At 41.5% G+C, this 23,793-nt stretch overlaps 3 protein-coding genes across 10 annotated transcripts; 2 read left to right on the top strand and 1 right to left on the bottom strand.

Moving 5' to 3' along the window:
* The first annotated feature begins 574 nt into the window (after positions 1-574).
* si:ch1073-280e3.1 (complement C2) lies at positions 575-8,795 on the top strand. Its single transcript, XM_047593435.1, has 19 exons — positions 575-684; positions 815-927; positions 2,937-3,084; positions 3,169-3,354; positions 3,933-4,106; positions 4,198-4,296; positions 4,381-4,523; positions 4,606-4,747; positions 4,892-5,026; positions 5,190-5,294; positions 6,340-6,477; positions 6,568-6,671; positions 6,781-6,907; positions 7,188-7,335; positions 7,503-7,576; positions 7,760-7,851; positions 7,928-8,060; positions 8,143-8,192; positions 8,281-8,795. Exons 1-19 carry the CDS (start codon positions 633-635, stop codon positions 8,461-8,463), a joined length of 2,346 nt encoding a protein of 781 aa, XP_047449391.1. The 5' UTR covers positions 575-632; the 3' UTR covers positions 8,464-8,795.
* Positions 8,574-14,586, bottom strand: LOC125013112 (polynucleotide kinase 3'-phosphatase). Its single transcript, XM_047593436.1, has 17 exons — positions 14,285-14,586; positions 13,589-13,635; positions 13,073-13,351; positions 12,595-12,894; positions 12,331-12,410; positions 12,162-12,219; positions 11,921-12,028; positions 11,752-11,823; positions 11,519-11,567; positions 11,257-11,327; positions 10,554-10,646; positions 10,357-10,453; positions 10,203-10,264; positions 9,958-10,067; positions 9,417-9,504; positions 9,251-9,318; positions 8,574-9,145 (listed from the first exon to the last, which is right to left on the bottom strand). The coding sequence occupies exons 1-17, from the start codon at positions 14,403-14,405 to the stop codon at positions 9,025-9,027; spliced, it is 1,824 nt and encodes a 607-aa protein (XP_047449392.1). The 5' UTR covers positions 14,406-14,586; the 3' UTR covers positions 8,574-9,024.
* On the top strand, positions 14,083-23,572 carry LOC125013107 (TRPM8 channel-associated factor homolog). 8 transcript variants are annotated; one of them, XM_047593429.1, is made up of 14 exons: positions 14,698-14,796; positions 15,152-15,178; positions 15,892-15,921; positions 16,155-16,927; positions 17,347-17,563; positions 18,856-19,147; positions 19,858-20,159; positions 20,299-20,473; positions 20,599-20,693; positions 20,794-21,004; positions 21,206-21,442; positions 21,537-21,760; positions 21,919-22,032; positions 22,207-23,572. In XM_047593429.1, exons 4-14 carry the CDS (start codon positions 16,281-16,283, stop codon positions 22,447-22,449), a joined length of 2,757 nt encoding a protein of 918 aa, XP_047449385.1. In that variant the 5' UTR covers positions 14,698-14,796; positions 15,152-15,178; positions 15,892-15,921; positions 16,155-16,280; the 3' UTR covers positions 22,450-23,572. The 8 variants fall into 8 exon arrangements, with proteins under 8 accessions (XP_047449386.1, XP_047449388.1, XP_047449382.1 ...); XM_047593427.1 differs by having other exon boundaries at positions 14,703-14,796; positions 15,889-15,921; XM_047593430.1 differs by lacking the exons at positions 14,698-14,796; positions 15,152-15,178 and adding an exon at positions 14,083-14,146.
* The last annotated feature ends 221 nt before the right edge of the window (positions 23,573-23,793 follow it).

The raw sequence follows: 23,793 nt of genomic DNA, 5'->3' as shown, positions 1-23,793 counted from the left end.
GAGTCAGCTGAGAGGACTGAGCTCCCGAGGAGGACAGAGGACAGGGAAGAACAGAGGAGGGGTGAGGGGTAAAGGAGAAGGTGGAGGTCCCTGTTAAATCTCCACAATCCGTATAACGATCTCAAAAGCTCCTAAAATGTCTGATTGAAACACTTCTTAGCTGGGTCCAGAGCAAGCAGGTGCACAAACACAATAGTGCAAATAAACACTTGGCTGCATTTTAAACCAAAGAACTGTGGCGCAGACGCCGCTCAGTCTGAATCCTGGAATAAATCTGTTGTGGGAATGGTGGATACAATCAAGCAAGAGCTAACACAATTAGCTATTTGGAAGTGCAATAATAACTGAAAGCTGCTTCATAGTGAAATAGGTTTTTATCAAAACTGAGTCTGCTCTAGACTTTCTAAATGTCACAAGAATACTGGAACTCAGAGACAGCTCTAGCCAAAGGGAAATGACTATAAATCTGTGTTCCGTCCTAAATTGCTCAATCATCCCCTCCTTTTTTGGAGCTGCTGTGTTAATGGGTAATCATTCATCAAATAAAGCAGCTTGCTGCAGCTCAATCCAGACACTCATATTGGACTTTCTGTCACTTCAAGACAGAAACACAGCTGATACGGAGCCTGGTCATGTACATCAGGTCTGCACTGTGGATCCTTCTCTTCGTCTCTTTCCAGGACGGTGAGCATTTCAGTAAAAAGTGCATTTGATTTGGCAAATTAACATGGAATGGTTTCATAGTGCGTTGATGCGGGTGTTCGTTTTGTCAGTGCGTGCAGAGGTGCATGTTTAACACTTGTTTGTGCCCCAGTGTCGCCGCAGGACTCCGACAATTATGACTATGAAAGCTACTACGATGGGCCCCAGCCTCTGATCTGCTCGGTCACGGAGAGAATCAGAGGTGGAAATGTCACCTACTCACAGGTGAAAATCATCTTCACTTGGTTACGTGTCACATTTGATACCAGAGAGACTTTGGCACATTAAATGCACGTATGGTTTCCTTCTGATGTCTGCTTATTACTTATGTATCAATTTGTAACAACCATTTACATCTCTATAAAAACATAACAGTTTAAATGGGGTAATAAAAAAATAATAAGAGAAAGTACAATTATTATTATTATTAACAATAAGACAAGTTTGAATTAATTTAGTTCAGTGTAAAGTATGAGAGGTCATTCAGGAAAAAATTCATAGTCACGCACACTTACTATCAAACTCTCACAAACATTACTATAGTCACGCACACTTACTATCATACTCTGTCACAAACACTACTATAGTCACACACACTATCATACACAAATGCTACTATAGTCACGCACAGTTACTATAATACTCTCATACAAACACCACTATAGTCACAATCATTAAAATAGGAAGTTAGTTTGTTTAAACAGGAAATAGTATAAGGCCTCATTCCTCGATTGGTGCACAGCTCTGGGAGCTTACTGCTAGCTAAATGTAAGCTGCGTGGGAGAACCAAAATCAAGAAGGCCACTTTAGAAGTACTTTTTTTTCTAAGTTCTTTTCCAAAGGAACTTTTGTTAGCAGTAAATGGTAATGAGGAGAGTATTAGGATTTTTTCACTGATGCAGTGAGGTGCCTTCAGCAGATTGTAAGGGAAACCGACAGAGGTCGATATGACACCGTGATTTTGGATCAGTTATTCTTTGAGCTTAATGGATATTAGGGCTGGGCGTATCGATCTAAATATCGATAGCATCATTGCCAAGGCCGGTATCGGAATCGGATTGACACTAGCGTGCTGAGATTGATACTTTTGTGTGTTTTACCTTTGTTTTTCAAATGTCTGGTGCTCATACTTTCATCTAGAGACTTCATTTAAACTTTAAAATGTAGACACACGTCTTGTGTATTGGTGTATTAATCCTCGTTTTGATAGGTGGTTTTGATCAATCACTGTTTAATGACCATGAAAATCTCTGTAAAAATTCGTCCTAGAGTGCTGATCTCATCAGCCAGAGTGAAGGCAGGTGTGTGAAACTGCTTGAAAATGTTCTCTTTCCACGCTCGTCCAAGCCACAATTTACACACTAGACACATGATTTTTCCCACAGTTGTAGACAAACTTGTTCTGTCTCTCACAATGTGCTCAGCAAAGCAGTGAGCGGTCACGTCCCTGTCTGTTCTCCATTGACTGTAATGCAAAGATTTGGTCAGAGAAGCAAAAAGGGACCCCTGTTTTAAACTCGCACGTGTATCCAAAATATTTACTCTAGAAAGACAAAAACATAGTAAAGTCTTCAGGAAGTCACATGTGTCACTCTCACACACAGGCTAACTGTGCTAACCGTATGTGCTAAATATGGGTTAAGTGTGCTAACTGTGCAACATGGGTTAACTGTACTAAATGTAGGCTTACTATGCTAACCATAAGCTAACTGTGCAAAATGTGGGTTAAGTGTGCTAACTGTGGGTTAACTATCCTAACTGTAATCTGACTGTGCTAACCGTAAACTAATTGTGCTAAATGTAGGCTAAGTGTGCTAACTGCCATGTTGACAGAGACGGTACCCCAGGAGAGGGGGGGGGGGGGGGGGGGGGGACTTCCAGTACTTCCATTCCAGTACTACTATAGTATAGTGACTATAGTAGTGTTTGTGAGAGAGTATGATATGACATGTGAAAGCAAATATAAATTATTTCCTGAACGACCTCTCATAATAGTATGTGTGCATAACTATGGTAGTGTTTGTAAGAAATAAAACACGCGAGGGCAAATATAAATGAATTCCTAAACGGCCTCACATAGCAAAGCATGCATGTAAAACTGACGAAATTTATTTTCTATTCACGACAAAAAGGAACTCGAAGGCAATGAAGTGAAACACAGTAAGAACGACTTTACTGGAAAGACTTTCGCAACTTAATTTAACTGGAAAAGTGAGCATGTGTTTCCTCCACAGGGAGGCCTGGAGGGCAGTGTGCTGACCTATCACTGCGGCCCGGGACAATACCCCTCCCCGGTCAGCTTCAGGCTCTGTGATGCCAATGGGGAGTGGTCGCCTATGAGATCATCCACTGGCAGACTTGTGTCAGTGGCCTCATGCAAAGGTGATATTTTAGCACTCAATAAAAAATTATTCATCCACTTTTTTTCCTCTATCCCTTGAGCATGTTTCTATCTGCCGCATCCAGACATGTTGTGTCCGGCTCAGCTCCAGCTGGATCATGGCGAGTTCTGGCCCAGGAACCAGTGGTTTCATGTTGGGACGACCCAGAGTTTCTCCTGCCAGGAAGGCTTCACCCTGTACGGGTCAGCGGAGAGAAACTGCACTCTGACCGGGGAGTGGACAGGAGACACTCCTGTCTGTGTCAGCCATGGTAAAGAAAGACGGCATCTAAAACCAGCACAAGACCTGTGAATGTGACATCAGTGCAATAGGGAACGTTTGAGATGATAATAGATAATTTATATATATGGGGATATGGGATATTTGTTTCTCCAGGTGCTCCGGTTTCCTCCCACCTCCAAACACATGCTCGTTAGGCTAATTGGTGATTCTTAATTGACCGTAGGTTTGAGTGTGATAGGCTGGCGACCTAGTCCAGGGTGTACCCTACCTCTCGCCCGATGACAGCTGGACTCCAGCAAGCCTAGTGAGGATTAAGCAGTAGTAGAAGATGAGATGAGACATACTGTATATACGTGTATATAGCTACATATACAGACACAGTGTAATCAAAGTTTTACTAAAATACTAAATACCAATTCTATCTTTCTATATTAAGCAGGAGTTCACTGTGACACAAGCTCTATTTAAATGTATGATGATTGAATGTTCTGATGTGAAAAGGCCTTAAAAGTTCCTTTTTTTGAGCCAAATATCCCTTTCAAAATGAGTTTCCCCCTTAAAAATCTGTAACTACTGTATATTTCTGTCTACTGTGTTGAAATGCAGATGATGACTGTGATGACCCAGGGATCCCACCCGGGGCCCTGAGGTCAGCTAACCGTTTCCACACTGGTGAGAAGGTGACTTACCGCTGTCAGGCCGGTCTGGCTCTGCTCGGCTCGGCTGAAAGGTTTTGCCTGGAGAATAAAGAGTGGAGTGGCTCAGCTCCGCGGTGTCAAGGTGTTTTGGATTTATTTTTTTTTTAGTAATGGCTGAGGTTAGGGTTAGGGCCATAACTATAAAAGGACGATTTTTTCTTGTTTTACCGCAGCCCCAAATACCTTCGACTCCCCCAGCAGTGTAGCTGCAGCCATGGCAGGATCACTTGCAGGAGTGATGGATGTGCTCTCACCAGACTCCAAGAGGAAAGGTTGAGCATGCGGCATCAAATGTACATAAAGTGTCTCTACAAATGCCCGCAAAACCAAACAGTGATCCTCTTTGTGTGTGAAAGGTGATGACGAAGCCTTTGGTCGAACCTTTCACGTGGATGAAGGCAGTCGCATGAACATCTACATTTTGCTAGATACATCGGGAAGCATCAAAAAGCAAGACTTTGATCTGTCCAGGGACGCCACCATTAAGCTCATCAGAAAGGTCAGTACAAACTGAGCTCCACCTAAAAACCCTGATCGACATGAATTGACTTTTTGATCGATCCCTTTCGTTTTCTTTCTAGCTCGACAGCTACGAGGTGAAGATGAAGTTCCATGTGTTGTCATTTGCCAGCAAGGTCATAGACATCGTCAACATCACAGACTCGGAGATAAGCGATAAAGCTGAGGACGTTATATGGTTTCTGGAGAAGTTCAACTACAACAGTAGGACTTGGATTATTCCTTCCTTTCTTTAATGTATTTCTTTCTATTCTCAGTGGATCTGAATCTGGAAAGCACACCATTGTACTTCAGTCCTTTTCACATTCTTTTCCAGTGATTCAGTGTTTTGTGTTCATACACGTACAGGCCACGGTCGTCAAACAGGCACCAACCTCTACTCTGCTCTGTACCGTGTCAGCGAGATGATCAACTTCTTTAAGCAAAACAGTGCCAAGTACTTTTTCAACGAGACTCAGAACATCATCATCATAGAAACAGACGGTAAAAAACCCCACAGAAACAGTCTCACGAACTCACGCTCAAAACCCTTTGTTGAACTTTGCTGCCTAAATAAAAATCTTTCGCAATAGTCAGGGCTCTTTTAGAACAAGAAGTATTTCATCGGAGTGCCCTTCATTCTGTCCGTCTGTCTTTCTTCCTCCAGGTTTCTCTAACACGGGGGTCAATCCTCAAAGGGCCCTGGCTCAGATCCGGAACTTGTTGGACTACAGCCCCACAGCCCAGGATCACACAGACGAGAGAAGGCTAGGTATCGTAATGTGACAAATGTACTATACAGTGTGATTAAAAATACGCAACATTTCACTGAGTGCAACGTGTTCTGGGTCAATCTCAAAATAAAGTGATTTTCTGAGCCAAAAAAGTTAAAAAATTGAATTCAGTTTTCATCCATTTAATTTGATGGTAAGCATTTGTTAGTGTGTTGACCATGTTACCAGCCATACTGGACAACTAGAATATTTGTCTTTTTTTATTATTTTATTTTATGTTATTTATACAGGCCTGTAACACCAATGACAAGATTTCTATAACAGGCTAATTTAACAAAATGGTGTCCAAGCTAGCTCAAAGCTAGCATGAGTCAGCATTTAAAAATGTATAAATTATACTCATGATTTTTTCTCTTAAAAATAGTTCATAGTAGCGCAAACCAAAGAAACAACAATGACACAACAAAAAGAAACATTTTAAATGAAAACATCTTACTTTTACTAGTAAAGAGACACTAAACATGTATTTACTTGAATGACTCTTCTTCTTCGTTGACCCTTGACCCTGGGAAGTTCTTTCACACATATTCTTAACCTTTTAAAATAATGGCATACCAGTAACACCAACAACATCAAATCAAAGGACAGATATTATTTTTAAGATATCTATATTATTAAATTGTCAATGTAGTTTGAATTGTATACATGTGTTGTTGGGCCTGTGTTTGTCCCTAATGTCCCTTTTTTTTTTTTTTTTAAAAAAAAGGGAATTGTTTTTACACTCGCCAATAGGGTTAAACGATGGGAGTGGGACATGTGCTCTTTTTGTTTCTTTTTAAAGGACATTAAAAATTAATTTAAAAAACTGAAATTATTGTCACCATTTAAACGGGTATTGAATTGCATAATTTCAGCATTGTCATGGCTGGAAAATGCGGGGACACATTTGTCACTGTATTTTGAGAATTACCCTTCTGCATCATCAGAATGATCAGGAAGACTTCACTCAGAGATGTGGCATGCTCGGTGTGTGTCTGCATGTTTGTCTCCATTTACAGTGTCCGTTTGTGTTCGCATTGTCAGATGTGTACGTATTTGGCGTTGGGGAGCAAGTGAACAAAGAGGAGCTGAACGCTTTGGCCTCAAAAAAACGTGGTGAGAAGCACTTTTTCACTCTGGAAAGCTATCAGACCCTGGGAAACATGTTCAACAGCATCATCAGTAAGTGGAAACATTACTCCGTGGAGCAAATTTCCAGCAGACTTTGGTTGCTGATATATAAAAGTACAACGATCTTTTGCTGTAAAACAGGCGACCAAAGTGTAACCATGTGTGGGCTAGCTCAGGAAGACGAAGGAAAGGAATCACAATCTATACCTGTCTACACCAAGCCCTGGCACGTGACTCTGACTTCAGTAAGAGCTTTGCACTCTAACTCTCACCAAAAGCATAATGGTGTTTTTTCTTAAAATCTGTTTGATGTTATCAATGAATTTAACACATTAACTCATTCCTCCCTTGCAGTTTAGTGGTTCAAAGGTGGAAAACCTCTGTTCAGGGTCTATTCTAAGCCAGAATTGGGTGCTGACGGCCGCTCACTGCTTTGCCAGAAAGAGCACAGCGACCCCAAAGACACTGGAAGTAAAACATGGTCAGTGTCACTATTTGAAAATATGTATGAGATGAAGATCAAGAGGGGAAGGGGTCTGTTGAAGAAATGCTCTTTGACATTTTGTTCTTCGTGTTACAACCCAAATATTCCTTGGTTAGTATCAGTGTTCTGTAGTACGTTGTTGAAAAATCCATTTTTGTTTGGATGTTAGCTCATCACAGAGCACATTTCTAGGTCAGTTATTTTGTTTTTTGGAGAACTGCACTTATCAATCATTGCAGTTTTGATTGAAATAACAAGCAGTTTCTTTGGTTTCCAGGTGAGGGCAGGGTGAAGGTCAGCGAAGTGATCATGCACCCAAAGTTCAACGTCTACGCACTTACACACAGAAATGTATCTGAGTTTTACGACTATGACATAGCTCTGGTTCAGACTAATGCCAGCATCCCGCTGTCCTGGAAAGCCAGGTGAGAAAAGGACTGTCACCGGGGATACCTCTAACTAAAGAGCTACGTTAGCTGCATTTAAATACCTTAAAAACACATGTTTAGTTAAAAAGATTTTTTTTTTATTTATTTTAAAAAAGAAACATTAAAAATTCCTGAGTGCTTTTGTTTTTTCTATTTTACAACAGACCTATCTGCTTGCCATGTACCAAACCAGCCTCCAGAGCCCTGAAGAAAATCAACTCTACCTGTGAACAGCACAGTGTGTGACCTTTACTCACTCAATGACAAATGACACAACTTGTTTTGCAATTATTATTGTCATTTTTTTCCCCCTGTAAACTCCCGAGAGGGGAGAGAATTACGCCAACGGCTCACGGTCGTAACATATGGATGAATGACACAAAAGCACTCTGAGTAACTTCTCGCAAATGTGTGCAAACAGGGAAGGAACTTCTAACACACGAGGAGACGCTCGCTCTTTTCATCCACAAGCAAGAAGACCGTAAGGAGACGCACATTCACACCCAGACTAAGGTGAGAGCTTCGCGCTGCTTTCATGCTTCTAGTCCGTAATACAACAGAAATATATCAGCGTTGTGTCTTTCTGCAGAGGCCTGGCTGTGTGGAGAAGGCCATGCTAACGCTGAAAATGCCCACAAACGTGACTTTGGATGAGTATGTACCTGACAGATTCCTCTGCACTGGGGGCACTGAAAGATATAAGGACGCTATAACCTGCCAAGGTCTGGACTCAGCACTTAACGCGTGAAAGTTATTTGATCAGCGTGGGATTCACGTAACAGTTACACGTCTGTGTTTTTAAAGGTGACTCTGGCGGATCCCTGTTTCTGCAAAAAAGAAAGCGCTATTTTCAGGTACGATTTATAGTTTCTCCTCATTTATACGAGCCCGATCACACGCTGAGCTTTCACCACCAAATGTTGTTCCTCCTCTCACCTCCAGGTGGGCGTAGTGAGCTGGGGCACCATAGATATATGCGACCAATCCAAGCCGTTATCCAAGCGTTTCAGCAGCAGCAACCCCCCTCCTGACGCTCGCGACTTTCACATCGACCTCTTCAAGCTGATGCCGTGGCTGAAACAGCATCTGGGGAATGAAATCCAGTTCCTGCCTGAAATCAACTGAGCTGTATACACAGTCACTCTGCAGGAATGGGCTGTGTGGGATTTTTCCACAATATATATATATATATATGAATGAATGATTTGAGCCAGTCATTGGCAGTGATACTCAAGCAGCTTTTCAAAACTTTATTTTCCAAGTGAGTTACAGTGATTTTCATAGCAGTGGTGGAGTACACTTGGTTTGTCCAGGTGGCCACAATGAGTCTACTTAAAGTCTCTGCTGTCACTTTGTAATTAAAGGTCATTAGTCACACTGTCTGCATATAAAATAGGACGGACGGGCACTGTGTAGATGTCAGCTGAATAAAAAAAAACAACAAGAAGAAAACAAAACACCCGTTGTTTTCCATGGCTGAAGTGTGCATGGTTGTCTGTTCCTTCCGTGTTAACCGTGAGACAGGCTGTCCAGTGTGTCTCTCTTGTTGACGTTCGACACCCATCTGTAACCCTCTATACAATAACCTCATATAGAGACTGGATAAATGGATGTTGTTGAGCTGCTTTTCCGGGCATTATCTCTGTTTTTTTTTTTTTTTTTTCCATGTCAAAAGAAGGTGTCTAGTTAGCCCTCAGAAAACTGTCTGAACAGGATTTCTGATTTGCTGTCTTTGAAGTCTGGAACAAAGTGAATCTGGAGGATCTCAGAGAATCCCTCCGAGAGAGCAGGAGCCACAAAGTGTTTCCTGTCGAGAGAGAGTAGAGAGGTCAGGATCAGAGCTACTAAATGTTTTTTATTTATTATAAGTGTTGAAAGTATGAGAAGAACAATCCACTCTGGTTTCACTTACTTATAGCTGTAGAAAACCATGTCATTGACCTTGGCGTGTTTGCTGTCTGACGGGGCCATCTCGCGAAACTGGAAGCAGCAAAAACAAAAAAAAAACACACTTGTCAACACCGGGATTAAACATGAACGTTGACTTAAGAGGGGCAGAGTGGAGAGGTGAGTCATACTCTGTTGTTGTGTTTGGCGTGCTCCAGTGAGGCGGAGAAGTGGAAGCAGCGACAAGCCACACCTGCCGCCTTGGCCACGTCCACATATCTGCACAGTCCACACGGATTATTGGTTACACGAAACAAAGGTGCAGGAAGAAAACACAATCATGACATTTATTATTTCTCTGTTTTGTTGTTTTCACAAATGCTTACAATTTAAAAAACGGATTGACTCACTTATCATCATACATGTTTTGTTATAAAAGTGTGAAATATGTTTTGACTAATCAAGAAATTGAGAGCTATTTTTAACTAAACGGTTTTCTACGTCTTCTATTACACAAGCTATTATTCATTTACACTCCATTATAACAATTGTAAAAGCGAAGTGTAAACAGTAACTGAACATCTCCACCCTACCAGCAAATACACTCCCCTGTCTGTGTAGGACAGTTTAAGCTCTGTGTGACTCCCAGTCTTTTGAAGCCAGATCCTGGATATTACCAGAACACTCTCACACAAACACATCATGGCATGTGCTGATGCAGCAGTTCCTCACCGTTTGCGGGACTCTGGATCTGGGTTAGTGTTATCTACGGCGACGCTGCGGCCCTCCTTCAGAGCACGCTCGCATGCCGACACACAAGTCTGCCATGAGCCCAGTGTGTCCTGACACAAAAACAAAAAAAAAACATATGGCGTATTTTCCGATTATTAATTTATAATTTTGAAATAGGTTGAAATAACCAAGTGAAAATATTATGTATGCAGGGTCTCCCGTGAGTTTAAATAAAGTCCACTCACCCTGTTGACGTACACATAGCCCTCTGGAATAATGTGTGTGTGGAAGAAGCTGGATTTACCCGCTGTAGAGGACAGAGGAAATTGACCAAGATCAGACTCTAGTTGATGGAAGTTGAATTGAGAAAAAAAAATAGGTGATATACGTTTCCCTCACATGCAGGGTAGCCCACGGCCACAATGACTTCCGTCTTGCTGGAGGTGAGGGAAGCAGAGGGGGGGTCGTACAGCCTGGCCGTGGAGTCAAGTTTCCTCTATTCATTCAGATAAAAAGGCTCATTAACAGAAGAAAGACAAATGCAACACTTGCAAATACTGTATTGTGTCATATGCTACAGACCACAGTGTACTCACAGGATCAAATTCAGGTAGGCTGTAGGGGGCGCTCTTCCAGCCCAAAAAGTACTCCTCTGGGGTGTGGAAAGGTAACCCAATGTTCAGAGCAAACTGCAACAACAACAACAACATGGTCAGTTTTGTGCGCATTTCCCTCATTAAAGTATCACTAAGAAACAAAGAAACTTAAGTCTCCTAAGATGACACATAAGATCTATTTCCATAATCTATGTGTATACACCAGTCAGACATAACATTATGACCGTCTTCCTAATATTGTGTAGGTCTCCCTTGTGCATCCAAAACAGTTGTGCCTCATCAGAGAGTGGACATGGGTCTTCTGAGGGTGTCCTGTGGTGACTGACAACACAATGTTGTTATTGAGGGTCTTTGTGTCCTGTGGGTTGAGGGGAGGGGCCTTTGTGGATCATCCCACAGATACTTGATCAGTTTGGGATCTGGTGAATTTGGAGGCCATGATGTTCTTCATGTTTTTTTTTTTTTTTGAGTTGTTCCTCTTTTGTGTGTCTGTGCCAGGCTGAATCCTGCTGGGGGAGTGTCATTGCTATGGGGTGGGGGCGACATCTACGAATGTATGGTCCAAATGTTTCAGTGAATTGTCACAAGATGGTCAATGGTATTAACTGTCAGTGGTCATAATGTTGTGGCTGACCAGTGTATATACACACTCAGCAAGTTTTATCCAGACTCAATAACGTACAAGTCGATCACTGCAGGAGAAGTCCTTTTTCTTCTTCCCAGGAGCCCAGTTCTCTGGCCGTCCTGCAGCATCTGGACACACAAGTGAAGTCATGTGTGTGCATGTTTGTGAATGCTTTTGTGTGTTAGGATTTGGTCGATTTAGGTTTGTTTGAGACTGGGGTTCATTTTTGATGTTAAGAAAGTGAAGTAATAGTTCGTGTTAGCCTATTGCTGTTTATCACTGTGTAAACATCACTACACACACTCCTAAGACCACTTACCTCCTACATAAAAACTCTGTGTCTTGTCAACAGCCACGTCATCATTAGCCTAGAAAAATATGCACATGCACATACAGTTATATATGAAGTTAAACTTGAAGAGGTTGTGTAAATCAAAATGTGACAACAGTAAATGTTATGAAAAATAATTAAACAACAACGTCTCTGTGTGTTTGTTAGTCTAAACACTTAGTTTATAAATGATGGGTGTGTGCGTCTCTACTGACATTTACCTTCTCACACAGATGATTCCACATTCCCATCACCGGCTTCCTGTAAATACCAGGACCTGACGCTACAAACACCTGAAACACAAACAAGGACGGAATCCAAGTATAACTTTCCATCGAACGTCGAAGTAAGGAAGTAAGTACGTGTGGGGAGACGTGCAACATGACCGACCTGCACAGGCAGCTGCAGTGTAGCCAGGATGTCCTCCACTTTAGACTTGAAGACTTCAGGTCTCAGTTTGCCTTTAGCGATCCCCATCTGGTTTGTGAAGAAAACCACCTGGAAAAAAAAGAGAGAGGGAGAGAGAGAATATTTAAGTACTACCAGAGCACACAACTCACTCACAACCCAACTTCACTCTCGCCAGTGTCTAAAAACAAGCAACATTGGCGACAATTTTGCTTCTCCCCACCTTGTATCCTTTTTTGAGCAAACTGGCCAGTCTGGGCTTAATTTCAGGATACAGAATCCTAGTAATTAAACACAGCGATGAATAAAAGAAATATGAAATATAAGAGGTGGAAATATTATATATAAAAAAAGAAAAAAAGGAGTCATTCATGACACCTCTACAGACACACCTCCAGTCATCTGGTGCAGTGGGAAAGACTTTGCCAGACTTGGTGGTGATAATGCAGCCATCAATGTCGAACCCAGCTACCTAGAGGCAGAGAAGAGACGTTAGCCGCCTGTCTTGCTTTGTCCACAACACGGACAACTGAGGATCCATGTGCCATGAAATGCTCATGTGCACTCTGGGATTATTTAAGTAAACATATTTAATTGTGAGGCCTAAAATAAATCAGATATTTCCATTTAATCCATCCGCTTGAAACAGCCCCCACCTTATCACTCCCTTTGACACCAGCAGCAGTGTAAAGCATCAGGTTGCCTATCTGCTGCCAGCTGCTCCTCAGACACGCCGCTGAAGAGAACGAGGAAGACGAAGACTGGACGCCGTCACTCTTCGCTGCCACTGTTTTTTCAGCAAGATCCTGCAGATGCCTGAGCTTTTCCTCTGCCAGCCTCTCCTCCTCATCCTCATCCTCTTCTTCCTTCCTTTGAATGTTTGAGGACTTCTCGTCTCTCTTTTGACACTTCACCTCAGAGTGTCCTCTCTCTGGGCTCAGTCGCCTTTTAGATGACTGAACGGTGAAAATGATAAATACTCTCATTTTAGCCCCTCTTAATATCCACACACACATATATATATTATTTTCTGAATGAATATATTTTAATATCGTGTGAATAAACAGATGGGTCAGAAAAAATAACACACCATGCAGGTTAAAACAACAAATCAAAGTGTGCCAAATGTGTTACCTTAAGGGGAGAGGTAGGAAAGAAGTCTTTTATACTGCGCTTGGGTAATGGACTTGAATGTCCCTCTTTTTCTTTCCCATTCCTCCCTGTTTTAGTCTTATTGGTGGCTTTCAGGCCTTTCTGTGCAGAGCTGGAGGCTGTTCCATTGGGGTTCAGAGAGTAGCTGAGCGTAAATGGGTGACTCCGGTTGACAAGGTAGAGGGTGCCTCCATGGATGAGTTTGCCAGACTGGCCACGGCCCAGCTTCTCATCGTCCAAGAAACTTGGATTGGGACCCAGCTGTGAAGGAAAATGTACATACAATGCATCTTATTTTATAGGATATTGTAATGGCCATGTATGGACTTTGCATGTTCACTGTATGATCTGAGACAACCAGGGTGTGTCTAGGGAAAGATATGCTCAACAGGTTTTAGCACATGGCTGAATTTTTTTTTTAATTGTTTGGAACTAGTTCTACTGTGACAAGGAGGTTAATAGCACTACTGGGCCGGACTTAGGGGTTTGCTTACATACCTGAGTAACAACCACATCCTGGTCTGCATAGCAAGCCACCACCTTCACTGAAAGAAACACAGAGATTATTAAAATCTGTACTCACAGACACATGAACATGTTTCAGTAAGAATGTTTATGTAGAGCGGGAAACTATTAATCAATGCACCACACATTAATCTGCAGAAATTTGCGTTTGACAATTTAAAGTTTCAGACCAGGTGATTATCAGACGGTCAAATAGAGCAATAAATGTTAATAATTATTTCATAGTTCCTTTTGTCCCAGTGTTGAGGTAATGCCTGTTCAGGACAGCGAGTACAACTAAACCCCTAAAATGTTCAATGTTAAATGGGGAAGTATACTCAAGTGGCTAAAAAGTGCCAACTAAATGGTTCAAATAATCTAGCAACACCCAGTCAAAAAATAATAATCGATTCTCGTCAGTAAACTCTGGAGTGGGCGGGCTTTAATTCCTCATTCAGTAGTGGCCCAGTAACATGAATTATGACAATGAACTTATTTACTTCGCGCGCATTACAGGTATGCACGCCAGCAGCTCGAAAGCCCAACAGTCAGGTGAGTTGTACCAACAGTAAAAGTAATTCTTGTATTTAAAACTATGAGGGTGGTAAATTTGCGGTATAGCGGACAAGGGATGCAGCAGCACCCCTACCCTGTCCTACGGCCCCACTCCGAACATTGGGGAATGCCTACCCTGGTGTCTGGAGCATTTCTTGTCGGCGACCCCGGTTTCAGGACCCCGGCCCAGAATCACGGCTCGGCCGTCCTCCAGAGGGACCCGGGCTCCAGAGGCGCCGTTCAGCGTGCACGACATCGGCAGCGACGCTACTTTACCGTTACTTTAAGCGTTTAGTCCCAAAAGCAGACGTGTTTAGAAACAGTTTTTACACAACATGAGCCTGAAGATGAAATGTGGGCATGCTGCGTGTCGCTGCGAAATTATTTTATGTATGACTTCCTTGTCGAACTGCAACCATTTTATCAAAGTTGGTGACTATGAACAAAACCAAACCTCCCGAGTAGACTTTTTTTTGCAATGGACCAACGAGTCCGTCGGCAAAATATGTTCGTTTAGAAACGTCGTACTACGCACAAAGGTTCCGCAGCGACTGTAATAAGGTGTCGCGCACAGCTCCACCCCGATCTGCAAATGTATTTATAATTCCTTGTTTGTGGAGTCGTGCAGTTTAAAGGAAGACGGATAGGTAAAACAGACTCTAATCAAAGTAATTGTTCATAGTATCACGTTGTTATTTCGTGTACCTTGTGCTTTATTGAACTGTGTTGCGCGGAATGTCATACTAGCAGTTTTCCTTCCAGTCTCTTCAAAACTTAGCTGATGTTTGCCTGGCATATTTATATAATTTTAGTGAACATAATGAGTGAGCATTGTTTACGTTTAGTGTTTTGATCAGTTAGTAGTGGGCTGACTGGAGTCTCATTTCTCTCTAATGGTTTCGTTTTGTATGCGAAAGTTATAAATTAGATTTGCTAAACCATTTTCTCAGATTAATTTGAATCTGTATGCTATTAATGCTTTTTATGCATTTTATCTTTTAGAGATACAGAGATGTACTTTTAATGAAGGTATTTATTCATATTTGTACATGTAAGCTTTTATTGAGAGAGCAGATTGTTCAAAGCTGCCAACACTTTCTTTCCTTCTCTGGTGGTGTGCGATCTGCCAAATGGAAATTACCTTTAAGGGATTAATAAAGTTGTTTTGAATTTGAATTTGAATTTGAATTAAACTATATTTGCAAGTGCACTCGCTCATTTAAGAGACTAGCAGCAGTCATTAAGACATCAATAGACAGAACAAACTGCTTTTAACATTCAAATGTTTTAAACACAGTTTACATGTTTAGATAAACCGATCAGTCACCCACAACATTAATAAAAAGCACTGGCAAGAGAAGCAAATAACATTGACCATCTTGCAGCAGTGCAAAGACACGCACGCAAGATGTTCAGGAACAACTCAAAGGAACATAAAGACTTCCAAATTCACTAGATCTAACATCGCAGGGTATAGTTACGATTTGTAGGGTTCTGTGATGTATCCAGATCCGACTCTATATATACAATACAAATGGGATATGCCACTCTGATGGCTGTAATAATATTGAGAGTTATTTTTTATAATAACACTGTTTATGATTGACAGACATGAGATAGATGCTTTATTTATCCCAAGGGACATCCATTTAATATTTAATGTCCCTATATGTCAGCTCTGCTATGTTGAGAATGCAACATTTCCTGTCTGCCATAGTAACATGTTCTTTTAACTCTAGCAGAGGAGGACCAGTTCTGTGCTTCACACACAGGTGAGTTGAAGAACCAGTTTGTTATTTAGCTCTGCATACACTCGCTGTATGAAATGCAGGTGAAAGACAAATGTTGACTGCTTGGGATTTAGCACGTTAATGTCACCACAGACACAGACAGTTCTGCTACTGAATATGCAATTAATTTTATGTAACTTCATTATAGGTCAGGCACCATTGTGTTATCTCATTGTAGATTCATATTAATATACTTTCATATTTGACTCTGTCAGCGATCCCTCGGTTCCCACTGGTCCTGATCGTCAAGACACTCATCCATCTCAGAAGATCTGTTAAACTTGCAGTGTTAACACATTTGCGCGTCTTCACCAGTTTTCAGAGAATAAATCCCTCACACCATGTCCAGTCAGCCTACTCAAAATCACCCTGAAGAGGCCTACAAGTCTCTGGTGAGAGGCTTAAAAGAGCTGGATCTTAGGGGCCCCTGTGTTCCCAGTGACCTGATCCTGATTGGAGACCATGCTTTCCCCTTAGCAATGAACAGCCGAGGCCAGGTCCTTATGGCAGCTTCTCTGTACGGCTGTGGAAGGATTGTAGTTCTAGGTCATGAAGGCTACCTGACCACCTTTCCTGCTCTGGTAGAGAACGCTCTGACCTGGCTGAGAGGAGATGGATCTGAAAACATCTCTGTGGGGGTGCACAAGAATGTCAAGGCGGTCGCTGATAACCTGAGTAGATGCAGCTTCCAAGTAGAGGTTGTGGGGGCCTTTAGTGACAACCCAGGAGTTGGTGTGTATGTGACAGATGCCTACAGTGTGGGTTCAGACCCAAAAGACCTGGTGGCATTTCTGAAAGCTGGAGGAGGAGTGCTGATAGGGGGACAAGCGTGGCACTGGGCTTCAAGTCACCCTAAGGAGAACACGCTGCTGCTGTTTGATGGAAATAAGGTGTCTGGTGTTGCTGGGGTCTACTTCTCTGATCATCAAGCTGAGGCAGAGAACCTGCCTGTCTACCCTCAGATCCCATCCTCCTGGATGGCTACAGTGTGAGTGTACCTTATTTTTATCTCCTGTTGCCCATTTTGAAAGCTTCCACTTAGATGGCAACCATAACCTGACAACGTTACACATTTTGACTTTGTATTTAAGACAATATTTAAAATCTTGAATTAATTTTACCACTGAAGCTGTTCCAATCTTTTCAGTCATTTCAAGTTAGATTTTGATGAGGCGACTGTTTGCATTTAACAATATATTATACTAACAAACCATATTAACATGGTTTGAGTAAATTCCTATTTCTAAATTTCTGAATTAATTTAATTTCTGAATTTTACCACTAGTTATACAACATGACTAACAAAATAGTATATATTAATGTAATGTAATAATTCCAACAATTTATTTCTTGATTATATTTACTCTCATTTAATTCTTAGCTTCTCAATTCCCTTTTCAAATACAGAATTGGCAAGGATTTTGAAGACGACTTGCAGTTCCTACTCCAGGGAGTTTCAGAGTTACAGATTCCGAATGGTTCACTTGCCTCTGAGGTTCTTGTCCACGGCCCACTAACCTTTCCCATCGGTACCACAGACAAAGGACGAGCGTTCCTGGCAGGAGCCTACTACGGGCAGGGACGTGTTATTGTTGTTACACATGAAGGACTCCTGGGACAAGAGGTAGAGTTAACATGAATTATTTTGTCAAAGTCAAAAACACAAGGGACAACTGTCTCATATTGTACTGGTGTAAACATGTTATTTCACAAATATTTCGACAGTAAATATATGAACACTTTATCACACCTACACCAGAAGTTTTCTCTTTGCTGTAGGGCTGGGCAATATGATCAAAAATATATATCACGATATTTTTCAAAATTCTTACGGTATCACGATATTTTTTTTCATGCGTAGGTCTTCACAACATTTTCAACTGTTTTCTGACTGCTTGCTGATGTGGAAATCCAGGAACATTTACAGCTCAGAGATAAAAATGTTATCAAGATGAAATGAAGAAACGGGGACAATTACTGTTTAAATCAAAATATTAAAACCATCCCAAAATTAGTGTAAACTGACCATCCAAAAAACTGTCCAAAATTCTAAATTGTCTTTTTACTTTATTTAACAATTTTACAAGGCTACATATGAACACATCATGACAAAGTAATTGACTCTCACCTGATGCTCATAATTGCTGAGTAGAACTTGAATGCCTATACAATTCAGTGCAGCCTCGCAACTGACTGGGTGCTGCTTTACTGGTGAAACATACCGTCCGCTGCAGATAGCCTCCAAATTAGTAATGTTCAGTTAGCTACACTAGGAAACATTGCTCTACAATGAACTGGTGTATCCTGCCTATCACCTGTTGACAGCTAAGCTCTGTCCTGGGTCTCTGCTCTGCTGCTCCTACTCCTGGCCCCCTCTCAAGTCTTTTCTGGTGTTCAGATTTGTGTTTTTTGGGGCCATCATCTTAACTGATCTTCCTCTCTTCCTGCTGGAGTTTGCTTGCTTGCGAGATGCTCAGGTAATTCACAGGAGGAAAAAAGACCAAACAATTTTTACGAAGGGGCCAAGGAGATTGTTGAAATTATCAAAATTAAAATATTGCATTACTTTGTGGCTTTGTTTTATCCATTAATATGAATAGTTAAGTTTCGGTAAAATAATTTAGGCGTAGTTGCTACTGGGGGCTGTGTGTGGTCTCTAATGGGATATGGCCCCTTAGCATTGTCATCACGTTTCCCCATATATGATGGTGCTGATGCTGAACCAGTGTCATGGCGCAGCATTCACTGTATAATTAAATACACCAGTATGCTGGTATATTAAAAATTCATAACATAACGGAAACAAATATGTTATGTGGTATGAACCGGTATACTGCCCAGCCCTACTATGCAATAATAAACATGTGTTGATGAATTAAGTCACAGCTTTTCTTCCATTGACTGACTTAATTACAGGCGCTCGCTCCATTTTGGAACAATGCCATACACTGGTTGGACGAAGGCCGCAGAGGGGTTGTTGGTGTAGTGATGGATCAGGCCCGCAAAGTTCTCAGCAAGTCAGGGTTGAAGTGTGAGAAGACGAACTTCAAGAAAGACCTGAGTGTGTTTGTGTGCACAGCCTATAGCGATACACATTTGGAGGAAATCCAAGAATTTGTAGCTGAGGGAGGAGGTCTCCTGATTGGTGGACATGCCTGGTACTGGGCCCAGACACACCAGGGGCAAAACCCATTAACAGAGTTCTCAGGTAAGTTAATGCACCACAAGAACTTCTTAATGTATGGGTCCTGGCACAGACAATATGACTTATGTCTACCTGGTTGTATTTATCTGGTGCTGCTCAGGATGTAAATTTAATTAGTGATATGAATGTGACGTAGCGGGAGAATGAGTAACAAATAGACGTCACTTAATGAATCAGCTGTTTAGAATGGCTTTAGATGGTATGAGGAGACTCTTAAGAAAGTCTCAGGGTAGAGGAATAGGTAAAAGCCCATATGTGATATTACACGTCAGTTGACCTCATACTGAAAACGTGACTCCTGAGCTGCAAGAAGAAAGTGGCATCTCTGACAAAGGGTTTTGTAACCCAAAAGATTTAATCGTTAGGTCTATATGTGGATAGATATTACTCACACTAAGCTTGTCTGTAAGTCAGGTGGTTGTCATAACAGGCAGATTTCTCTCAGGAGGAGAACAGGGGCTTACTTAGTTGAGGTACAGCCCTCAAAGCATCAAACACTGAATGAGTTTCATTTTGGTAAAGAGTTAAGATGTGGGAAATGCACAACAGGCCGGTGGTGACTTGTAATCTACTCTATGTATACAGCAACAGGTAATGAGTTCAGACACTGAGTCGGTACAGAGTGTTCAAGTGGTTTAGACACAATAAAATATTCAATAATAACTTAAAAACATAACACAGTAGATGAAGTCATGTTTCCTGTAATCTTTCAGGTAATAAGATCCTCAACAAAATGGGCTTGAGTCTGTTGGCAGCAACAATTCCATCAGGTACCTACAAGGCCCCAGAGCCCAGCCAGGCCATCAAAGATAACTACCACTTCCGCCACCTTCTACACCGCTTCGCTGGTCATGTAACTGAGGGAAAAGAACTTACAGGACACGAAGAAGAATGTCTCAAAAAACTGGGTGGAGACTGTGCCAATTATTTGGCCATGAAAGCACATAACTGCTCCTCCTATACACAGGTGGTGTCAGCACTCACTGACATCTTAAAGAAGTCTGGCATGCCACAGGTGAGTAGACAAAATAAAATGCAAAACACTTCCATACACGCAACTGAAAACACAATAAAATGGTTGTTTCTTTCATGTTCAGTGGTTATTATGATACAGCTGCTATCCACTCAGTTATAATATAACAATATCCTTCAAGGTGAGTGAGAGCTGCCCTGTGAAGAGTCCCAGAGATCACCTGCTCCTCAGTGTGGCGTCACAGGTGTATAAGGTTTGTCCAGATCCTGATGCCCTCCTGCCCTACCTGATCAAGAATAACCCACTGTTGCCAGTTGTCTACAACCAAAGGATCAAGATTGATGTTAATACAGCAGGTCAGAACCTCGTTGTTGTGGACAAATATAGAACTCTTTATGAGTTCAACTTACAGCATATAGAACATGAGCATGTTTCATTAACATGTTTGGTATCCATAATGTGATTCGGTGTGTGTCCACAGAGAGGGAGGAGTGGATCAGTACAGGTCTCTACCTCTCTCCTGGAATGAAGACCTACATGGCCATGCCAGCAGAGATTGTCAACAAGGGATGGAAGGTACAGAGTTACTCTGAGATATCACAGAAACAAAACTGCTGGGTTACTTCTATAAATTCAAAATGAATATCAAACCAATCTACATATGTTTTTTTTTCAGGTTCAGATAGGCTGCCAGACAGACCGACTGAATGCTGAAGAGTTGAAGAGAGCACCATGTGTTCATGAGCGATTTCCTGTTACCTCAGACATGATGCAGGTGTGGAACCTGTGGGGGGGACTCATCTACCTGGTGGCACCTTCCAAAACTCAAGTGAAGGGTCCAGAAGTGACTGTGCAGATGGCTGTACCTGCACCATACTATAAATCTGGTATGTAATGGATGAAACAGTGTCTGTATGTGTTAGCAGAATGGTGTACAGTGTCTGTATTCTGGTGTATTTCAGGCGGACAATGCCCACACAGTTCGTTTAATCGTTAATTGTCTAGCAGCTGTATGCACCATTTACTGTTAAATACTACAGAGCCACTGATCTGTTTCTAATCTTTCCATGTATCTTTTTTCCTTTCAGGTGTGACAACAGCAGCTGATTGGTCGTTGCTGCGCACAGCTCCTTCACCCTGGGCAGAGTTGGAGTTTGACAACATCATCCTCACTGTACCATCAGATGTTGTCAGGGCCCTGGAACGTCCTGATGAGGTGGCAACGCTCTGGAATGACATCATGAGGAGTATTGCTGATCTTGCTGCCATCCCACACAAATTTCCTCGCAAAGAACGTTTTGTAACTGATGTGCAGATTTCTCATGGTGAGTGTGTTGTCTGTCATACTCTATTTGAATGCATCATTTGCTTCAATCACAACACAGATTTTTTAAAAATGGTTTCTTTTCCTCCATCCAGGTTGGATGCATGCAGGTTATCCTATCATGGCACACAAGTCCACAGCAGCTCAGCTGGTCAGTGTGGACCATGTGAAGAGTAAAGGTCTGTGGGGTCCAATCCATGAACTGGGACACAACCAGCAGAGAGGCTGCTGGGAGTTCCCCCCACACACCACAGAGTGTACATGCAACCTGTGGTCAGTGTATGTGCATGAAGCTGTGCTGGGGATCCACAGGACAAAGGTGCAGTACATCGGTAGCATCTTCTAGATAAATGGCTGGATAAGTAATTTTTTAGTGTTAAATGTTTTATAGATCAAATATCATATAGTGAGATATTTTATCTCTTTTCAGTAGGATTACAGTTTTTTTTACACTATATTTAATCTTGTTCATATCAGGCTCACCCAGCTATGACTTTAGCAAACCGAAACAAAAGAGCTGAAGACTATGCTAAGGGTGGCAAGAATCTCAGCACCTGGAGCATGTGGGTTGCCCTGGAGACATATATGCAGGTGAGTTAACTTCTGTAGAGAAACTACTCTTGGTCTACATTGAAGTCAGCATTTAAATTGAAATGCTGCTGGATAGGCGAAGATAATGCATACTTAATGTTATACTGTAATGTTCATATGGTAACTTCAAATTCTAGAAAAAAAAATATTAATCTGTTTCCTTCCTCCACGTAGCTCCAGGAGAGGTTTGACTGGGACGCCTTTAAGAAGGTGTTTGCTGCTTACCACAACATGAGCAACTTCCCCAAAGACAACAAAGCAAAGATGAACCTGTATGCTGTGACCTTCTCCCAGACTGTGGAGATGAACCTGACTGGATTCTTCAAGGCCTGGGGTTGGCCCATAGAAACATCCACTGAGGAGAAACTCTCCAACCTGCCTCCCTGGAGTGATCACCCCTACGTCAAATATAACTGAATGTCCCACCACAGCCTATTACAGAATAAGAGAGATGGAAGAATATTTTAACACAAAAACAGAAAGCTAAGAGTCTACTCTAGAAATACAATGTCTATGAAGTTTTAAATATTGAGATTGCTTTTTTAATTACTTTTTGACATATATTGAAAAGTTGATCATGAAGAGTGGGTAAACTTTTATTTTACTGGAATCAAACCTTGGATTTGGTAAAAGGCATTAATATGAAGATTCTTTGTTTTAGTGTTATGTTGTCATTAATATTTGCTGAGACAGTGAAGGAGTGTGGCTGGTTTTGTAAGAATAACAGTTACCCTAACCCTAACCCTAACCCTAACCCATTAAAGTTTATGGAATCAACACAGTGAACAGCTTTTCCTCGAAGGAAGTTCATCCCATTCTTGAATGAGTAGAGCATAACATTATGACCACCTTCCTAACATTGTGTAGGCCTTTTGCCTCCAAAATACTATAGTTGTGACTCATCAGCCATCATGGCAACCTCCAACAGCTGAGATGCGCTACGGATTTAGCCTGCTCTGAGCAAAACCTCAGCATGGTCCTGCTAAATGTTAGGTCAGTAGCAAAAAAAATTAAAAATCTTTTAAATGACTATATCTCCGTTAAGTGGGATGTGATGTGGCTATACCCCGTTCTCTCAGGGTTTTTTTTTTTTGATCATTGGGTGATCTGTGTTAGAGCTTGTGGCTTGAATTTCTGCAGGAACTCTTCTCTTCAGTCAAATTTTAGAAATCCAGAAATCCTTTTACTCTCACATGTCATTTATACTCTTGTGATGGACTTTGTACCCTCTGGACACCTTTGTGGCAAAAATGTACACGTCCAAAAAACTTTCATAATATCCTCATATATCATTTTTTTCTACTTTTTCCCATAAATCACTTAAACAAGACCAAAATTTCAATAATTTTCCAGTATTTTAATCCTTTAAATACCAGTCTGAAAATACAAAGTTTTAAATGTTTTTTTGTTTTAGTTTTTTACAAAAAAACACAAAAACTGAATTATTTTCCATAAAATAAACAGTAGGTGGATGGGACTTTGGTGGTGATTAGGTTCTTGGACATGGCAAAGATTAGAAATAAAATTGATTTCATTTGTATTTTTATGTAGCATCTGGACACCTTTGTGTGTGTGTGTGTGTGTGTGTTTCCCAAGGCAGCATTCCTGAAAGTTTATATTTTCTTGCATTTGCAAACACTATTTCACGTCATGTACAGCAGAGTGTCCACTGTTATTCAGATCATCATCATACTAAAAACTGTCACAATGATGACGCTCACGAACATCATTATTTGACCTCACCTGCGAATTTCCAGTCTC

Source organism: Mugil cephalus, chromosome 9 (genome assembly GCF_022458985.1).
Source record: "Mugil cephalus isolate CIBA_MC_2020 chromosome 9, CIBA_Mcephalus_1.1, whole genome shotgun sequence".
Classification (NCBI taxonomy): domain Eukaryota; kingdom Metazoa; phylum Chordata; class Actinopteri; order Mugiliformes; family Mugilidae; genus Mugil; species Mugil cephalus.
This window is presented reverse-complemented; position numbering and strand designations above follow the sequence as displayed.